This window comes from Carassius auratus, unplaced genomic scaffold, assembly GCF_003368295.1.
Source record: "Carassius auratus strain Wakin unplaced genomic scaffold, ASM336829v1 scaf_tig00008539, whole genome shotgun sequence".
NCBI lineage: Eukaryota > Metazoa > Chordata > Actinopteri > Cypriniformes > Cyprinidae > Carassius > Carassius auratus.
Window position 1 is genome coordinate 155,382 of NW_020523950.1, and position 21,508 is coordinate 176,889.

Genomic DNA, 21,508 nt, shown 5'->3' on the forward strand with positions numbered 1-21,508 from the left:
CATATTGTGAGCACTGTATTACTCTTCTGCTTGGTTTACATAGTGCTTGTGTGTTTGTTTGAAATAGACCTAAAAAAAATCAGTTGTAAAAGTGAAAGTATTGTAATCTGTCAAACATTAAGTATTTCCTAATATGATCACATAGGGAAGCACATATGCACAATAAGGCTGCTGTACAGTTCTCAGGTTACCTTGAATGTGGGCCATTAGTACTAATCGTTACAGTATGATGATTCAGGCCATTAAACAGTGGCCTTAAACACACTTAATGTGACCCTAGAGGATCAGGCCGCTGATAGAGAGATATAGAAACAGAGGGACAGAGAGAGATCAGTGTTGCCTGCAGCCACATGTCACCAGCAAATAAATAAGCAGCAGGGTATCTGACTAATGCCACTGAACGGGCCCCACTGAGTGGTCTGTTTGGGTCTGCCTAATTCCGCTGGCGGGTGAGAGGGTGCATGACCCTGATTAGGATCCAGGTTTTATACAGTGATTTATGAAACCTGGTTCAGAGAAGCCCATTTTGGGTCTGCACTGCATGTGCCGGCAGCCTCACTTCTGAGAAGAGATTTTTTGGCGACTGAATAAAAGGTCAAATGCATTATCTCATACAGCACTCTAGTATTCACTTCATCCATCAGAAAATATCTTGTCAGATAAAGAGAACTCAGGATTGAACAAAATAATATAGTGAAGTATGACAGACTGTTTTAATGTAAATGATGAATAACAAGGCTTTCTGATGAGGTGAAATATATTAGCCGTATGGATGAAGATGTTGGTGTGAAATATTATAATAGATGACAAATCAAGCTGAATCAAACATCAAATACACTATCAGTCAAATGTTTCAGATCAGTAATATTTTTAATTGCATTTATTTAATTAAATATACAGTAAAATGATTACTGTGAAATGTTATTACAATTTGAAAGAACTACTTTCTATTTCAATATATTTTAAAATGCAATGTATTCCTGTAATGGCAAAGCTGAATTTTCAGCAGCCATTTTAGTCACATGATCCTTCAGAAATCATTCTAATATCTGAAAGTATTTGATTTATGTAGTGTGTCCTTTGAACAGTTTATTATGTAAATTATATATATATATATATATATATATAAAAAAAAATCTTACTGAACCCAAACAAACAGTAGTATATATTCAGACTTTTTGTAATTGCGTTGTCACACAGCAGTCTAGCATTTTTTTTTTTATATATATATATAACTTTATTTTAGGATTTTATATGGTATGGTTATTTAACAACCTCCCTCATCATACAGTACTCATCATAGTAGTACTTATTTTTGTCATTTTTACCCGAACATTATTTTGTAGCGTACCTTCAGCTCTGCCGCACACAAACACAACATACTGTACATAGACAAGTGTGGAAAATATTTGCAATTAAATGAACTTCTATTGAAAAGACTATAAAGGAAGACAGGAACCAAAAGCTCATTCCTGTACTCATACAAGAGGAGTGGACGGAGATGAAGGGAATGGGGAAAGAGGGTATGAAGAGAGGTGAGGAAAGAGAAGAGAAGAGGAGAGGAGAGAAGAGAGGAGTGTTGGGTTTCTGAGTGGCCTGGCGGGCATTTTTATCAGCAAGCCTGATCTTAATCTGAGCAGAAAAGCAGCCTTCTCAGAAACACACACACACACACACACACACACACACACACATGCATTCATCTTCATTACTTCTCCTGTCACCTTGTCCTGCTCCAGTGCATGCTGGGGTCTGAACGAATCCCAAAATTCTAGTCAGAATGGTGCTAAAGATGCAAGCACACATACATATACACTTGGTCCCAGACTAAAAGATATCAGTATTACAGAACTCCACTATCAGTGACACCAACTCACAGTTTGTCCATCTGAGTGCCTTCATGTCATCAGATTTTACCTTAATGTCACTCAGTTCCTCTCCTCTTCTCTCCATACATCATTCTCTACATTATTCACCTCCGCTCAGACTGACATCAGGTCAAGCTCTTCATAAGGTCGGTAAGAATTCATGCTGTTACAGAATATATCATTTATTTATTTTTTAAATCATGTATTATAGGTGTTTGTGCAATTATATGGTAAAAATTCACATGTAAATCATGGTTTTACACACAACAGTGCACATATGCACACATAAATGTGCTAAATCTATTAAATAAAAAGACTGTCAAAAATCATGATTTCCTGAAAGTTATGGAAAGACACTTTTCATGTGTGTAAACTAAAACAGTTATAAATGCTGGTGTCATACTCAAACAAACAAAGCAAATGTCATATCTGTATCTGTTTTGATCACAGATTTTGGAATTGCACCCTCATAAAATAATGATTATGCTCAGTATTTTTGCACAATTTATGCACAGTTTATTTTTGACAGTCATTTTATTCCATATAATTAACCTCTTTGAGTTGTGGTTATTTTAACTTTTTCTCTCTATTTACTTTATGTGTATTTAGGGGGGACCGGATTCGCTTAGTATGAGGCTTCTACATATAAAGTCATATTCCCACACTGAAAAAAACGATTCGTTGTCTGAACAACCATTACTTATAAAAGTAAATATATTAAACACAAAAAACTAAGTATTTATAACTTTTCAATGTCTACTTAACATATATAGTTTATGTAACACAAAAATATGAGTTACAAAGTGAACTTAAGTGTATGCATAAATACAACGAAAGAAAATAAGTAATGACAACTACTAGTACAATTATGTTAAAATTAAGTAAATATAGCATAAAATTTTAAGTATTTGACTGTGAGCCAGTGATATGCTGTTTCCTGCCAAGGAGCCATTTTGTGAAGCACATGTGAAGACGGTGAGAAGAGGTAAGCTAACTTTTTTTTGAAAACTAAGTATAATATTAGATTTATCTCGTTTATTGCATTTGTGATCTAAAAAGGAACTGGAAATTAGAAACGTGTTATGAATACTGATGAAAACAGAGTCTGTTTGTGTTAACCCATTCCAGAATAATAATAATATTAATTGTTCTCATGTTCTCTATAAGTGGCAGTCTGGGCCTGAGCACAGGTTAATTTTGAGGTTTGGTTTATATTACATTGTAAAATATGTGCTACATGTCAATATGTATGCATGATAATTAAGTAATGGTGATCTCGATTCAGACACATGCAAACTTATTTCTAAATGACAATGATTCCTCTGTCTAGTAAACCTTCTAAATTATGATCACAACAGTAAATTTAAACCTGTGTTTCCTCTGCCAAAGAGAGTGCCATTAAGGTAGATACAAAATGTGCAGAGCGGTGGCTCTTCAGGATCAGGATTGAAAATATATTTCTGTTTATCTGTTTATCTAAAGAAAGTCATTAATCAGGAACAGTGTGAGGATGAGTAAATAATGAAAACATTTTGTGGGAATCTGACTTGGCCATTCTCCAATTAGCTTAAAAAAAAATCTTCACTCTAGAAATTTCAGATCATTGTTGTGGTGTATAGATTTTTATTTTCTCTTTCAAAATTCATTTTCCTTTCAACTCCATTTCCATCAGCGGTTTCACTGTCATTAGAGATGAATTGGTCAAATAATGCCTTGATTCACAAACTCTATGGATTCGCTGTATAGTTGTGATTTTGTGTGTATGCACCATAACAAACCGCACTTGTTGTATTTTTTAGACCAGCCCTGTGGAACAACGTAAAGGAGTTGTAAATCTATGCTTAACTGTCTGCATCTCTGAGAATATCATCAAGCACCATCAGGTGAGCATCTGAAATCGATCAAAAACCAAGTTACTCTCCAAAACTAAATAAACAACTTATGTAAAGGCAGTTAATTAAATTCAACCAACATAGATAGAAATAAAATGAATGGCTGTAAATCACTTATTTAATTTTAAAATATAAATGTCTATTTCAAAATCTTATTTTTTTGTGTGTTATTTCATTGCAATTAATTTATTTTTTGCACTGAGAAACAATCATAAAAAATATCAAGTGGTGTTGTAAGTAAATACACATTTGCTTTGTTTTGTTTTATAAAGATACTCATGGGAATAAGGAGAAACTGGAACTGCTCACACTTAAAATCATCATGAAAGGTGGCTCAACAGATGATCCATTACAGACTGGGATAGTGCTGGAAGGCATAGAGGTGATGATGGGATTGGCAGGTGTTGCAAAGGCTTGTGTTTTTCTGCTTGGCCTAATTTATGCAATTAATCTGAGTTACCCCAAAGAGATCAATGTGCAATGTTTGTCTGCAACTGTTCGATTAAATTCTTGATTTATTCTTAGGTTGTTTGTCGCGTGTTCCAAAAGTAAATGTTAGAAAAATTGTTGCAAAGGGTGAAAAAAAATCTATTGCAAACTTAATCTCTGTGTTACAAACAAAACATAAAAGAAAGAAAGAAAATGATTTTTTTGTCTAGTTTAATTAGGAATTTTGTACAAAAGTAAATGTTTGAAAAATGTAAACCCTTTAAGAAGTGTTGCAAAGGGTGAAAAATCAAGAAAATAACATGTTGGAAATTAAGCTACATTTGTATATTTGTCACATTTTGTTGTAAATTCATGATGTGTGGTTTTAGGCTTCACCTTCACAGCAGCCTATCAAAAAAATAAACTGAAATGCTTTATTTTGTGTAATTTGCTTGTTTAATTTATTTAAGTTGCGATGGCTAAGCAGACCAATAGCTGAAGATCTAAAATCAGTTTAAATGCTTAGTTGGTTCAACTCAATTTTTTCAATATAAATTAGTTTAAATGTTAAGTTAACACAATTTGAGATTACTTGGTAGATTATATATTGTAGAATATTTTAAGTAAAGAACGTTGAGTCAACTCAAATAATTCAGTTCATATAACAAAGATTATCTTGTTTATTTTAAGTAAAATTGTTCCAAGTTAGGTTTACTTAAAAAGTGTGTTGCAAAAATGGTGCATATATATTTTAAGTAAATCCAACACATCATTTTTACCAGTGCAGAAGCATTGCATTAGCTTTCTTTAATGTAGTAAGAAAAGTGAGTAAAGGTGCCTGATCTGATGCATACGTTCGCTGCACATGTTTGGGGTTGTGAAATATATAGTGTGGTTGTGTATGTGATAAAGAGATACAGAGATGTATAAGTTCTAGGAGGAGCAGCTTTATGGTTTTACCTGTGTTTATAAAATTGCAGAGGAAGGCCAGAGGGAGTGATTGCAAAACAGAACATAGAGTCCATTACATGGTAGGCTACAATATAAAAAATAAAAAATAAATTTCCCTGAGTCAGCACTCAAGAATGCCTTCAACTGATCTGCCCTCTTATTCTCCTCTCTATCCATCTCTTTCTGGCAAACTGTGTGCTGTCTTTACATCTGTTCACAGGACATTTTGCACTGACTGACCATATGAGAATGATAGGAATTGGATTCTATACAGTGTGCAGTGATTTTAAGAATTTTTTTTTCATTGTTTCTTCGTTGTTGCCCTTTGAAGTCTGAGACATGAGTATAAATACTTTGCATTTGTTATTCATTACATTATTAATAGAACATTTTGAGTTTAAAGGGATCGTTCACCCAGAAATTACAATTTGTCATTAATTACTCACCCTCATGTTGTTCCAAATTCATAAGACCTTCGTTCATCTTCGGAACATAAATTAAGATATTTTTGACAAAATGGTCTTTTTATATCTGCACGTAATACATCGACAAAATGGTCCATGTGACATCAGTGCTTCAACTGTAAAATTTATGACGATATGATAATACTTTTTGATGGTAGATGGTAACTTGGTAATCGATGGTAATAATTGTTGAATGAAGTTGTTATTTTTTATTTATTTGCACACACAAAATATTCTCGTAGCTTTGTAAAATTAGGGTTGAACCACTGATGTTACATGGACCATTTTAAAGATGATCTTACTATGTTTCTGTGACTTGACTGTGGTAGTTACCTTGCTGTCTATGGAGAGCTCTCAGATTTCATCAAAAATATCTTCATTTGTGTTCCAAACATGAACAAAGATCTTACGGTTTTGGAACGACATGAGAGTGAGTAATTATTAACAGAATTTAAATTCTTTGGGTGAACTATCCTTTTAAGGTGATTTGAAAAATGTGCATTTCAAAATATCTGATCAAAATTGTTCTGCTTTTGCTTTAAAGACATCAAGCTGCATAAACAACTCAATTTTGTGTAAAACTTGATGATTATGTTCTCTATCATGATTTGAGAAAAAATCCAAAGAGCATCTTGCTTAAGCAAGAGCATCTAATTTTTTGTAAACAAGCTTTCTTATTATCATAAATACAAATAAATAAATATAAAAAACTTTTTTTATTAGTAATCTAGAAATAGTGCATCATCTAAAAGATTTACTTTATATGATTTTTTTTTTCTTTTGCATTTTTATTTTTTTGGACAAACCTGTATTTGTGTGTTTACTTAAATATATGGTTTGTTATTTGGATATAATTAATTTAATCGTGATATATTCTGGTTATCCCTTGGTCTAATAATATGTCAAAAGGTGATTCTGTGTAGTGGAATAACTTTGGTCAACCATGGTATTTGAATTGGGGGAATATTGAGTTGTGAAGATATTTGATCTAATTTAATTGTGCTTTGTATTTGAAGGTACTTAAAACATTTCTAAGTACATACATCCTTGTTATTTTACTACTTGTGAAGTCAACCTTTCTGTTTTTAAAAGTGCTATATAAATAAAACTGAGTTGCATTGTGCTATTATGTGATTATAATTATGATATCTTGATTAGCTGATTAAATTTATGAATGGGTGAGTTCAGAGTCTGCTTTTTGAGGGGTTCTGGGTTAAATGCATGGTATTCCACCTCTATGAAAGGTATGAGTGTGCAAGAGCGAGACCGATAAAGAGCTGGGGATAATTCAGGTGCCTTTGAAGTTGCTTGGTAACTGTGAATTTAAATGTACTGATGCTCTCTGAATACACTTGACAAAATTTAGTTCCTGTGATTATGGGGTCAGGGTCAAAATATTAAAATACAAACAGGATCACTGAATCGTTGTGTTGTTATGGGAGAGTCACTTGGACTGGAACACTGAATAAATGAGTTGAACGGCAAACAGCCGTAATCAGATCAGTTCAGTTCACAAATGAATCATCCGGTGTGATTTGTAAACTGATCCAATAGACCTTAGTCAAGTTAGACACCTATTAAACATGAAAACAAGACTGTGAGGGATAAACTTACAGTTTTTACTATGACATGCATTGTATAAAAGTCCTAGATCACGTAACATTCACAACATACAACTTTCAAAAATGTTCTATGGGGGGTTGTCTACTTTGAAAAGACGTTTTGTCAGGTGAACAAACCTTAGGAAAATTAGTAAAATACAGAAAAATTAAACAATTATTATTGCTATCTCATTTTGGAGTGGGTCTTGATTTCTTCAATTTGAAACAATGAGAAACTTAAAAAAAAAATGAATATAAAGAATATCTCTCAACCATTGGAAATGACCTTGTCATTTGACAACAGGATGGTAAGAGAAGTACAAACCATAAAAACGTCCATTCTTTCCTTCTCTAAATGAATAGAACGGAATCGTTAAGGAACATGAAACATACAGTCGAATAAGAACCAGAATTTTTTAATCCCTACAATTTCTGTCTCATTACGAACAAACCAATGCACATACAAAACACGTACATACATACACACACTAACAAACATTTGCACGCACACACACTCACACATATCGGAACAGCTGAGTTCTACTCTTTTGCTCCTTGGTTTGTTCGACATTGTACTCATCCTCGTCTCAGAACTGACATCATCTAAACCCCTCACCCATGATGAGAGTTGTCCACTGGCAAGGACACCCCAACCAAAATAAACAGGCATGCCAGGGACACCCTAACGGCGCTCCCTCTCACAGCACTTCACTTTGGCTCTTGAAACACATTTCTCAAAAGTGTTTAAACTTTAGGGGTTTACTCAGCCATAAACAGACTCCTAATGTGTTTACATAGCCATATATTCTGCCCATCTACAGCTGTTAGAGAGAGATGGCATGTGAGGGGGAGAAAGAGATGGAGAGAGTGTGCCAGATGACTGATGGAGATCTGAAGAGAATGAGATTAAAACACCTGTACACAGCATCTCTGACACAGGTGTGGAGACCTGCTTTTGTGACTGTGGTTCCACGAGTTTTCTCTAAATATTGAGAGTGAAATGGAGAGAGAGAGAGAGATGTTTGTGCATGTTTGAAAAGTCTCAGTAAACATTTCAATAAACACATTCCCACTCAACTAGAGCAAACAGCACAGCACATCACATAGAGGCTCATATGCGACATCACGATATCGCTGTCTGTCAGTAATCGTTCTCTCTCTCCCTTTCTCCCACTAGACACCCACACAAAAGTAAATCATCTTTGTAATATTACAGTTGTTTTTCAGAGAGACACTAATGATATTAAATGGAGAAGGTCTTAATCTCAGATCTCAACGGTGTCTCACACCGCGCTCCGATTCACCAACATACCAAGTTTGAAATGAAAAGTCACAGTGTGAACCCGAATTTCCCATCAAATTCTTCTAAGACCGAGTCAACAATTGACTCATTTGTTTTTGTTCTTTATTTCCCTTCTAGGAGAAACATCTGAGGCAAAGTTGATCTTTAAAATACCTTAGATATAATAAAGTCTCTTAAACTCTGTGCAATAAAGGAGTCTTGCTTTTCTGTTTCTCCTCTGACTTGATTTAGTTTTTTGATTTATTCATCTCTGTCTTTCCCATTACTTTTGGAAAAAGAGATTTAAGTGTTTCATCCTTTTCCCCTTCTCTTCACTTTTTTTTTCTTGCTTTATTCCACTTATTCAGCAACCAGAAATGTTAGTTCTTACAAGATACAAGTGTGTGAAAGAGAAACAGCACATTTACTCTTTAAAGACTTGGTGCTGTTATAACTAAAACTAAAACTAAAATGTATATGTGTGTATATACACATACACTAAAAGTTCTAAAATGTAAATAAAAGTACATTCAGTCTAATACAAGAAACAAATAAATATAAAAAGCACATGAGAAAATTTATAAAATCTAAAATTAAAATGAAAAACTGAAAATAAAAATTTAGATTAACTGAATGGCGAGAACTTTAACTTTGTATTTATATCAACATGAGTAATAAAATATGCCCTAAATATATATATATATATATATATATATATATATATATATATATATATATATAAACATTTAAAAAATATTCTAAATGTATTATTGTTGTTTTTTTTTTATTTGTATTATTACTACTAAAGTTGAATTGACTTGATATCTGTTTTCACACTCAATTTTCTCTGAATGTAACCAAACCTGTCTGTCACATAATCATATTATAATCTATTAAACCAAATATCACTCTTAATTCAGTTTTGTTCATATATGCATTTTGTGTTTGAAGGGCAGTATCAGTCTAATAGGATGCAGTCTATATCTTATATTTTCTTGATAAAAAAGGGCATATTTTATTACTCATGTTGATATAAATACAAAGTTAAAGTTCTCGCCATTCAGTTAATCTAAATGCATGGCTCATCAGGGTCTGTACTGTCTGAGAATGTGTCTGAGAACAATTTTCTTTTTTTATTGCGTGCAGATATAAAAAGACAATACAATGTCAGATGTGACTAATGGATGACTTTACATTTACAATAGTTTTCCCAGGCGTTTACTAAAAACACCATCACCTCCTAGCACACACACACACACATAAACATGCCGACACACACCTGAACACGCTGATAGTGCTCTCCCCCACTAAAACACCAGCAGCAAAAACAAACGCTGCAGGGTGTTGTGATGCTTTACCGTCAAACAAACCTGACCTTCTGTCCCCCTCCTCTGTCTCTGTGTTGCTGTCTGGGTTTATAGGAATGATGATAGCCCCTGTGTGAGGGATTTTTCACAGTCCTCACTGTGTGTTTGTTAGTGCTAAATACAAGGTTCAGTCGTAACCAGAATTCCTCTGTGAAAATGAATAATGCACTCCAGTCTTATTGGTTGTGACACAGCAATAGCTGTAGGAGACCAACAGCTTGACTAATAGCCGTCATTCACATCACATCTGAAGCCACAAAGTAATGTCTGAAATTCCTAAAGAAGATTTTAAAAGCTGTGCTTGATCAACTGAGGTGCAGAACCCTTTATCTAGATAACCGAAGGTCTCCATACATTGTTTGTCTATGGTTTTGTTTCTTAAATGCATGAGCTGACAGTCTTGGTTTGAGGTGTTTGATAAAACAAAAAAGAATAAAGCCTTCTAGCAAAGAAGAGACCCTTGACAGCATCTCTTTGGTGCAACTGGGACCATCTCAACCTCTTAAGGTTCAGACAGAGAGAGAATAAGACAGAATGAAGGATAGAGAGAGACAAAAGAGCAGAGCTGAACAGGCTGAAAATAAATGCAATGCAAAATTGGCTGCAAAATAAAACATTTAGTGACGTTTAGGCTTAAATAAAATACACAGCAACTTAAAATTCTTATGCATTTTTGTTTCTCAGGAAAATGTATGTATGTCTGTATGTATATATATATATATATATATATATATATATATATATATATATATATATATATATATATATATACAATATATGTTATATTGCATCAGTCCAAAAATACGTCATGACGAGGAAAAAAACATATATAAGGCGCACTGGACTAGGCTAAAAGTGGCATTTATTTAGAACCAAGAAACAAGAGAAAACATTACCGTCTACAGCCGCGAGAGGGCGCTCTATGCTGCTCAGTGCAGGCTACAGGAGCAATGAGCAGCATAGAGCGCCCTCTAGCGGATGAGACGGTAATGTTTTCATTTGGTTTATTTCTCTTGGTTTATGTCAAATTAGTTTTGATAAATAAGTCGCACCTGAATATAAGTGGCAGGACCAGTCAAACTATGAAAAAAGTGTGACTTATAGTCCGTATAATACGGTATATATATGTTATATACGTTTATATATATGGTCTGTACTGCATATGGTCGACAAATGCAGTACAGAGCAGGAAACCTGTTTGAAAACAGTCATAATATTGCTGATAATGACACAGAAATGATTCCAACAGAGAGAAAAATTGGCAGTGAAACCCACTGTCTCCTCTGTTGTGAAATTACAAAAAGCTTCTCAGTTACAGCACATGCGTGTGGTTTGGGAGAGGTCTGTGCATGTTTGATTGGATCGCAGAAGGGCTAATACCTCCACATCAAAGCGAGAGGCCTTAACAACTGTCACATAACATCAGTGCCTTCCCAAGAATGTGTGTGAGTGTGTGAGGCAGAGTCTATCAGGGCAAAGCAGGATCAAAAGGAGGTTAGGTTACCACACGCACAGGTCGTGGGAACACACCTCACTTCCTTACCGCACACACACACACACAGTTCAGTGTGAGGGAGGTAAATACCAAAAACAAATGCAAGAAATATAAACTAATAGGCACTAATGTTAGTTATGATCAAAGAGATGACACATTAGGGATGGATGACTTTCTCTCTCGCTTCTCTTATCCCTCACTACCCCTATTTTGCTGTGCTGTGATGATAAGGCTTTCAAGAGTTCACACACACATTTGTTCCAGTTAACGTTTTGTGGTGTTCAACTATGACAATGTCCTCAACACACTATAGACTAGAAAAAAAACTTATTCCGCTCTATACCCTTTCTCTCTTTTTCTCTTTTGAAATATCATACGTCTATGCTTGAAAGACAGTTGAAAGGTTATAGAAAGAATTTGCAAGTCTGGACATTATTTTAGCCTTTATACTTTGTTTAAATCCGGTCTGTTAAGAATCATATTTAATCTGCAGGTTGAAATATTATATATTTAATAGGTACGGCACTGTTAGTAAGACACCTAAAAGACCCAGGCTCTGATGGAAGAGATGGAAGAAGAGGAGCAGAGAGACAAAGGGGGAAATAAGGGCCTAAAGGCTGCCCTGTGGTGCTCTTCTCTCCAGGTGAGCACATTAGATCCAGGACAATGAAGTTTGATGGATCATCCTCTTCCTGAGATCGACTTTCATAATGTGCTGCTTGTATTTACATGTAATGCATTTCATGATTTTGGCATACAATATGAGGCGGCATACAGAAGAAATTGCATGTATTTTGCAAATAATTCAGCAGGTGAAGAAAGTTAATAGAAAAGGCTTCTACTTATCTCCACTTGAGTAAAGTGAATTTTGAAGCTCTTGAAAATAAAACAGGCCCCAGATGTGCATGATGTTGGACTGCAGTGATTTTATCTCTGGTTTTAGATGTGAATGTGCCTCTTACGATGATGGCAGTGTAATCGCGCCCTTTGCTGGTCAATTAAAACAATTGTATGTCCAAAAGCTGTTCAAATGTTGGAGAAATGCTGCTCCCTGCAGGACAGCAGAGGAATCACAGAGAGGTGATTTGTCAATTATCTTGTAATTACTATTTTATTAACAGTACAGGAGACTTATTTTAATGTGTACCTATTTAATTATACTTGTACCCAGAAATTAACTAAATCTGCTAAATCTGACATAACCTCATTTGAGAGACATCCTCATTTGGTAAATAAATAAATAATAATAAACAAACAAACAAACAAAAATAGCAATAAAAATACCAATAAAATTAATCTTCAAATGCAGAAAGTGTTCTGTAAGGTTTATTGTGTGGGTTATCAGAGTTAGGTTATAGTATTTCTGTACTAAATACTTATATTCTATGGGGTGGGAAGGGGGGTATTGACACTTTGCTCAAGCTAAGTTATATGTAAATCAATAACTTTATTTCAAATTAACCTGGGATAGAAATAGGACCTGGGATGTTAAAGAGCACAGGTAATTTATATTTTAGACTTTATGTAGTCAATTTATGTAGTATGACGTGCAAATTTGTATTGGTATTATTACATTTTCATAACAAAAAAGGATAAGATGATATGTTTCGATAAACTTGGTGTTGTTTAAAGAATCTGTTGAGTGAATTATTCAGTGACAAAAACACGTTCACCTGTCGCCACCTACTGGCGGAAGAATGTAAATTGCAGAAAGGACCACTACACGAACCTTTTTATGAACCGATCCAAAAGATTTGAGTCACCGATGTGAATCAAAATCTACATTATAAAGTGCAGTTCGTAGTCGTGCTTCCCGTATATCCTCTCCACGAGCTGACTGTCAGACCGGACTAGGCTAGACGGGAGAGGAAAGCAGGAGCTGCGCGAGGCGGTGGCTCGCACTCCGTTTTGCCCTATTATGGTCACGAGCGTGACAGCGCGCGCTACCCAGCATGCGCCGCGGTGTCAGGCTCCACCACAGCCAAGATGACCGACTTTGAGGAGCCGCTCTCAGACGGGGAGAAGGTAAAAACAAAACATTGTTAACTTTCCCAAACCGCCCAAATACACACGCTCGTACGTCTTTACATTAAAACTCTCCGCGTGCAGAAGGATGAATAACTGCTTTCCGGAAGGAGCGCGAGGTTATCTAGCCGGTTAGCCGTGTGCTAATCTGTGAGGAAGTGAAATCGCAGTTTTGCACTCCCGTAAAGCATAGAGACCTGGCTTAAGAACAACGATACACCGAACAACAAGCAGTGTTTTAACAAGTCATATGCTGTCTATCAAAGCCGAAATGGCTGTGTTGTTTTGAGTGGTGTGTTAAGAGCGTCAGCTGTTAGCAGTTAGCTATCAGAGGGAGTTCAGAAATAGATCTCAGCAGATCCACCCACTCCGAACCGAGCCCCCGGGCTTTAACGGGCCGTGCTCCGGTAGAGTTACACGCGTGTGGGACAGCAGATGTCAGATCTGCCTGGCACGACAGCCATCTGAGCCGAAAACCTCGGCCGGGTGAAGTTGCGACCACAGGAGCGGTTGTGTTTTCAGGTGGAAGTCTCAGTCTACGCTGTTTTAAAGAGAACGTTTAGTCAACATTGAAATTCTGTAGTTATTTACAGACCACCGTGTTGTTTCTGCAGTGAAACACAAGTGAGATCTTAGGAAGAATGTTAGTGATGCTCAGTGTCGTTTACCGTTGGCTTCTGATCGCATCTTTCCATATGTTGAAACTGAATGGCAAGACTGTCATTAATATGGTCTGTCATTTTGACAGTAGTTTTGACTTTATATGGAGCAGGCTGGTGGATTCTGGGTTATTTGTGCTCTTTAGTTCAGTGTCTGTCGGCATCTGTCCCTTCTCTAAAAGCTGCATTCAACTGCCACATATTGTCTTCCGCTTTAATGACATGTTGTCATTTACTCTCTGCTGTCAGAGCTTTGAGTAACAGGCTCAGCTGACTTCCTCAGCTTGGCCACATGAGATGCTAATTAGACCGTCCGATTGCTCGATGCTTCCCGTTATGTTAATCTCGTTCCCCTTTTTTAATTAAAAGTGTTTTGTTGGTCAAAAATATGTATTCAACAGCACATTTTGTTGGGTTTGAAAGGCATTAGCTCAATGAAATGAATGGGACACAATTTGTTAAAATTGTTACTCTATTTTTATTTTTACAATGAAATATTGTATTATTATTACATTACAATATTATATTAAGATTCTGTCTATTTTCCACCACTTATCCTTTCTCCAGCTCATCCTGGAAGCCGTTCCCAGGCCAGCTGAGAGATATAATCCCTTATACTGTTATACAGTAATCTTGATATGTAATCACAGATATTATTTGCCAAGAAGATGTGCAGCCCTACAAAGTTAAGGTAAATGGTTAAAAGAAAGTTAAATATTTTACTTGGATGCTTAAATAGCACACAACAGGTCTGATGTGGAATTGTCCTGGTCTGACACATTAGGATGTTAAGGTTGAGAGGATATTTGAGGGCAGGAATAAGCTGTTTAGTTTGAGTTGGAAGTGTTTGGAAATTTAGCAGTTGTGTGTGTTTGGGATATGTGTATTGTTAAAGCTGCAGTATGTAACTTTTGATGCTCTAGCGGTCAATAAACAGAACTGCTTGCGTCTTGCGGAAGAACATCTTAGCCGGAACTACTTCTCTCTGTTTATGTCTATGAAGAATCACAAAGGTACTGGGTTACTCTGCCGCGGTACCCCCGAAGCAATCTAAAATAGTCCAAATATAAACACTTAATATAGATGTACCCTAGTGATTCAGGACAAGCTAAAAACACAGTTCGGAAAATGGATTCATGGTGTACTTACTTATCATATAAATTTTTCTACATTTTGAACACAAACAAAGTTATGGACCGGAGCTCTGATTGGTTGATTTCTTACAGGGAGCAGTCCGTAACTGCAAATGGCAATAGGACCACTGGGAGGAGCCAGAGGAGCTTGATTTTTTTCACAGATTATCTGTCTCATATTCTACTGTCAGGACATAATGACAGGTTTAACAAATATGTAAAAAAATTATTTTTACAAAAGTTACCTACTGCAGCTTTAAGGACTCAGCGGTGTGTGTTCTTTAAGCGTGTGTATATGGGGTAACTTGAGCTCTAGAGTCACCCGCTGGAAAATGGCTGTGATTCAGTAGTGCAGAAGCCACAGTGTTTTAGTGAGGCAAATATGTGCCCACTTATAATTTATTATGTATATATTTCTGCAGGTCCGCATCGCAGCTAACTTTGTGACCCACGCTCCCCCTGGAGAATTCAATGAAGTGTTCAATGGTGAGTGTCATTTTCAGCTATTTTGGGACCTCTTTCAATTTTACAGTTTTGGTCTATAAGGGTTGTAGATTTATACATATTCTTGTTTTTCATTATGTTTTAACCACTTTGAATTAAAGAGTCCTGGTGCATGTTTAGACATTTATAATAAAACCAAATACTGTACTGTACACACTACAAGACTGAAGATCCTCATCATGTGCATATTCAAAGACTTAGCCTACACTACCAAGCCTGGGGTCAGTTAGATGTATTTTATTTATTTGAAGAAAGTAATGTGTATTCATCAAGGATGCATAACATTGATTAAATGTGGCATTTCTAACATTACAAAATATTTATATTTCAAATAAATGTTGTTTTTAACAGAAAAATGTAACACAGTTTCTATAGATATATTTAGTAGAAAAATTGATTCTTGACACTCTCTGATCATATGTCAATGAAGACTGGAGTAATGGCTGCTGAAAATTCAGCTTTGCCATCACAGGTATAAATTACATTTTAAAATGTATTATAATATATAAAAAGCTACTTTAAACTGTAGTGATATTTCACTATATTACAGTTTTAACTGCATTTTTGATAAAATAAACTCAGTTTTGATGAGCATAAGTGGATTTTAGAAAAATGTATTTGCCCCAATCTTTTGAGCGGTAGTCGATTGCAACATTCTCCTACCCAACTGAAGCTGCTGTCCCAGAATATCTCATAAGGACTTGTGCTAGTAACAACAAGAGATTTGATTTGTGTTACCAGCATCAAACAACATGGAGGAAATGGTTGGGAATTTTTTTTACTGATTGTGTGCAAGAAGCAAAAAAAGAAAAAAATACACACATGCTTGGGGAGGCATATGAAGTCGCTTGATGTTTATCTTTTTCTTTTTGCTCCTGCTTCACATTGCATTGCTCTCTTGCAGTTTAATTGGCAGTTCCTCATTACTGCTCTCTTGCTCATTGAAACAAACCGCCTGATTTCAACCCAGTTTTATATTGGACCAGACCTGTGCTTAGGATTGGGATAGATTTATAATTACTGTGATTTTTTTTTTGTAGATGTGCGACTTCTTCTTAACAATGACAACCTTCTTCGGGAAGGGGCCGCACAGTAAGTTATTTACAGATCTGTGCATCGCGTTATGTTCAGATGCATCTGTATGTACGTTTTTATAAGAAATATTCATGTTGCATTATCACTTTTTTGTTCACAGTGCCTTTGCTCAATATAACATGGATCAGTTCACTCCTGTCAAACTGGATGGTAGTGAGGAGTCGGTAAGTTCACGATTTAAAGACTCTCAGGTGCAGTAATTTCAGTCGGTTTTGGAAATGTGCCTGTACATTTAATTCCTGTGCTGCCATGATACTCTGTGTTAGTTTTAAACCGAGAGCATGCTATTGTGCCATTATTTATTTAAGCTGGGTGTAAACTCTACTCTATGTAGATCTTTGTGTACTTTGTGAGCGATTAGGGCAGGTGTGAGCACTGTACTGTGAGTGTTTGCTGCTGTGATAGTAGAGCTGCAGATCTGTGTGTGATTAATTTTGTCTAGAGGAAGTGACATCCTGTTCCCGCAGGTTCTGATCACTGAGCATGGAGATCTGGGTCAGGGACGGTTCTTCGACCCACGGAAGCGGGTGTCATTTCGTTTCGATCACCTGCGAAAGGAAGCGAGCGACCCTCAGCCTTACGAGGGAGAGACTGCGCTCCGATCCTGGAGGGATGCCTGTGATGAAGCACTCAGTGCTTACGTGAAAGAGCACTATCCCACTGGAGTCTGCACGGTACACATGTTTACTATAGGAATCTAAACAGAAAAAGAAGACTTTCACACATTTCTGTTACTGTTACCACTTGCTGCATTTACATTTATGCCATTGTTTGTGAAATCATAAGCACTGATGTTTGCTGCAGGTGTATGGGAAGACTGTTGATGGACAGCAAACAATTATTGCTTGTATTGAGGGCCATCAGTTCCAGCCCAAAAACTTTTGGTGAGTAATGTTCAATGCTTTATGTCCATGTACCCGTTCTCTGGAACACTTGTACAATGTTGCTGAACTATATAATTGACTTTAGTCCCAGACAATTGATTTTCTACAAAACTTTAGTTATTATATTAGTTTGATGTTATGATATTTTAAATGAGAAATTATGGCCAGTTTATGTTTTTACACTACTTTTCAAACATATGGAATTGGTAAGATTTAAATGTTAATTGTTTAAATAAATAAAAAATTTAAGTCTAAGGTTGCATTTAGTTGATCAAAAAACAGTAATATTGTAAAATATTATTTCAGTGAATTTTGGAAAATAATGAATAATAATTGCAATAAAATGGTAAATAATTATTTAAAATTTAATTACAATTATTATTAACCGTTTAACTGAACAGTGCAACTAAACAAAATATTTTAAAGTAATTTATTCCTGTGATGGAAAATTTGAATTTTCAGCAGTTATTACTGTAGTTTTCAGTACCACGTGATCCTTTAAAAATTATTCTAACATGCTGAATTGATGCTTAAGTAACAGTTCTTATTTTTATCAATGTCGAAAACCATTTTGCTGCTTATTTTTTTTTAAATGCCATCTTTTTTTAGTAATCTTTAAATAGAAAGTTCAGAAGAACAGCATTTGTTTGTATTATTTAATATTATGTAGTCTTCATTAAAAAGTCTTTACTCCTCATTAAAAGTACTTATATATATATAACTTACTGACACCATATCTTTAAATGATAGTGTTAAATGTTAAATGACAAGTGTTATGTTTGTCATTTTTGGATCTTTTAAAGGTGATAAAAGCCTGATTCATTCTTGCCACGTTTTTTTTTGTTTTGTTATATATATCAGGTAAGTATATATGCAGTAAAATTCAATTGATTGGATACATAAGTCATACAGCGCTCCAGACTGCGCACCGCATGACGAGCCCAACACACTGCCACAGAAACAAGAATGAAATGCATTCTAACATTACTGTGGCATTAAACTCAGTGAGGGTTCGGTTAAAATATTGCACATATACAGACTGTTCAGATTACTTGTTAAAATGCAATGAAATACCTTATATCAAGCAGATGATGTACATCTGTTTGAAGTTGGAGGCTCTTTCACCAATTATATGCTCTAAACCTCTTTTGTGCGCCAGTAAAATGTGGTGCTGAAGTGAAGTAGTGGGGCAATTTGATAATAATATGAATCGATAATAGGCCGTCTAATAATAATTTAATACGTTTATAGGAGAAAGAGCCTTATATCATCTTGACTATCAACAAAGACATTTGATATCATCAATATCTCTGACTATCGTCGATACACGATACTATCGTCGACCGGCACAACCCTTATGTGACCCTTATGTGGCCCCAAAAAAACCCATATCAGTCGGGCTTTAGTAATATGCATTTCTAAGAACTTCATTTTGACAAATTTAAAGGCTACTTTCTCAATATTTAGATTTTTTACCACCCTTAGATTACAGATATTCAAATAGTTGTATCTTGGCCAAATATTGTCCAATCCTAACAAACTATACATCAACAGAAATTCAAAAAATTGACCCTTATGACTAGTTTTGTGGTCCAGGGTCTCATATCTGATTGCACTCTGACTCTCTGATGATTCTCTCTTGTCAGGAATGGCCGGTGCCGGTCAGAGTGGAAGTTCACCATTAGTAAGTCATCAGCGCAGGTTGTGGGTGTATTGAAGATCCAGGTGAGACCTGACAAACTAACATAGTGGGGATAAGAAAAGAAAGTGTGATATGTCAAGAGTTTGTGTTAAATAATTTGGTTTCCTACAGGTGCATTATTATGAGGATGGTAATGTACAACTGGTGAGCCATAAAGAGGTGGAGGAGTCTATTGGAGTGACTGTGAGTAAAAAAAAAAAGAGAGATATTTACATAAGCATTAATCAAACAACCAAATGTTTAAAATTGCAAAGAAGATGCAATCTTCTTGCAAAGTAAATTCTTGCCCTTTTCTCTCTAGAATGAAACCCAGACTGCCAAGGAATTTGTAAAAATCATTGAAAATGCTGAAAATGATTATCAGGTAAGAATTTGATCTGGTTAACATACATTTACATTTCAATTAAGATGAATATAGAATATTTTATTAGGGCTGCCCTCGACTTAAACATTTTCTAGTCAAGTAGTAGTCATTAATTTTTAGCAATTAGTCGCACATTTATATTAATAAACCCTATAATTATAATAATGAGCCATTACTGCCCATAGACTATCAGCACTCAAGTGCACGGGCTGTTAATAGTATGTTCATCAAGGACTACGTGACTTTGCCACTTCCTGTGGAATGTTTTTTATTTCTGCAAATAATAAAATTGATTGACTAAGCCTCTTCTCGTCGACTATTAAGGGGCGGCTTTATATTGCCTTTGATTGGTGCTTATTTTAACTATGAGAATCCAGTTTAACATTTTCATTGCTTAAATGTTTCCCTTCAGACGGCCATCAGTGAGAACTACCAGACCATGTCAGACACCACCTTCAAAGCTCTCCGCAGACAACTGCCCGTCACTCGCACCAAGATTGATTGGAACAAGATCCTTAGCTACAAGATCGGCAAAGAGATGCAAAACGCTTAGAAATCGACCCGGTTCCTCTTCCTTCTGTTCAAGTGTGGAGCCGGCGCTCAGAACACCACATGCTGTATGCTCAAAATGAAGAAGCCTCCCAAAAAAAAAAAAAAGATTATAATAAAAAAAAAAAGTCCAAAAAACTATTTCTGGTTTAACACAGGATGTGATTCCATTCGACTTTGTCATTAATGAATGGGTCTCAGCCGTGGATGAGGTTCGAATGAGAACTCGGAGAGAATCGTGGATCTAAATTATCGGCAATTGATGGTTTTCTCCCATTTACCTGCTCGCAAGTCACTCGAAGAGTTTGTATTGTTTTGATTTTTGTCTTTTTTTCTGTGAACTGTGACAGCTGCAATGCTTGTGCAAACGGTTTTGTGTTTTGAAATGGTGGATAAGTAATGTCTCACTCACTGTATCTCCAAACCCCAGTCAGACGACAATCTCACCTTTTCCACCTCCTCCACCTACTGACAACCTCAACTGTCCAGGCTCCAACAGGGAATGCATGAGGTCAGGAGAGGAGAGGAGGGGAATGGGCTTTGTGTCTGGGTTTGGAATGGCCATCTGTCTTAACTGCTCTCACTGTGTCTTTGTCTAGCAGTGACTCACAGTCTGCTAAACTAAAATGGTTTAATAACCCCAAAAGACATAGTAAATAAATCCATGGATAATCCTCTTTGGTGGCAAAGACACCCAGATTAATTATTGATTTTTATATTTATACACCAGCTGAATTGATTTCACGTATAGAGGTTCAGACTATCTGTAACAGGTACTTGTGATGCATTTAAGGTGTCCACAGTCTGCAACATATCCCTCTCTGTCTCTCTGTCCAGAGCACTGAGGGCTCCATCAGTGTTGCAACTGCATGTCTCTGCGATACTGCTTTCACGTAAACCTTGTTTGTCTCGACTGTTCCATCAATGATCCTCTGTAAAATACACCCATTCTTTAAGATTAGCATATTCTCTGTCTCTCATAACCTTTATTTTTTCAGAGTGTAATTCATGCAAACGTAATGTCTGCTCACAGTAAATGGCACCAAAATTACTCAATGGATACTGCTGAGCCTTTATTGTGTGAACTCTTGTGTTTGTACCTGAAGGATAGACAGATTTACTCTTATCTTTCATGATTTTCTTAGGGTGAGGACTTTATTCACATTTCTATCAATTGCATAAAAAAAATAATATAGTTGCTGGTCATAAATTCAACACTGCTAATTTGCTGTAAAAACCATATG

General features: G+C 35.8%; 1 protein-coding gene and 1 long non-coding RNA gene across 2 annotated transcripts; both read left to right on the forward strand.

The window, feature by feature from the left end:
• The first annotated feature begins 2,563 nt into the window (after positions 1 to 2,563).
• LOC113072076 (uncharacterized) lies at positions 2,564 to 4,970 on the forward strand. Its single transcript, XR_003280263.1, has 3 exons — positions 2,564 to 2,853; positions 3,668 to 3,751; positions 4,033 to 4,970. It is a non-coding gene; the product is annotated as an uncharacterized LOC113072076 (long non-coding RNA).
• An 8,214-nt stretch (positions 4,971 to 13,184) lies between these two features.
• On the forward strand, positions 13,185 to 21,230 carry LOC113072084 (F-actin-capping protein subunit alpha-1-like). The gene is made up of 10 exons (XM_026245222.1): positions 13,185 to 13,374; positions 15,589 to 15,652; positions 16,711 to 16,762; positions 16,866 to 16,929; positions 17,233 to 17,439; positions 17,570 to 17,649; positions 19,296 to 19,374; positions 19,463 to 19,534; positions 19,653 to 19,715; positions 20,128 to 21,230. Exons 1-10 carry the CDS (start codon positions 13,336 to 13,338, stop codon positions 20,266 to 20,268), a joined length of 861 nt encoding a protein of 286 aa, XP_026101007.1. The 5' UTR covers positions 13,185 to 13,335; the 3' UTR covers positions 20,269 to 21,230.
• Positions 21,231 to 21,508: the final 278 nt, after the last annotated feature.

Bases quoted from the DNA above. Each gene is read 5' to 3' on its own strand.
- LOC113072084 (XM_026245222.1), top strand. From the start codon at position 13,336: ATGACCGACTTTGAGGAGCCGCTCTCAGACGGGGAGAAG. The intron at 16,763-16,865 runs GTAAGTTATTTA...TTTTGTTCACAG, and splicing joins CTTCGGGAAGGGGCCGCACA to TGCCTTTGCTCAATATAACA. The intron at 19,535-19,652 runs GTGAGTAAAAAA...TTTTCTCTCTAG, and splicing joins AGGAGTCTATTGGAGTGACT to AATGAAACCCAGACTGCCAA.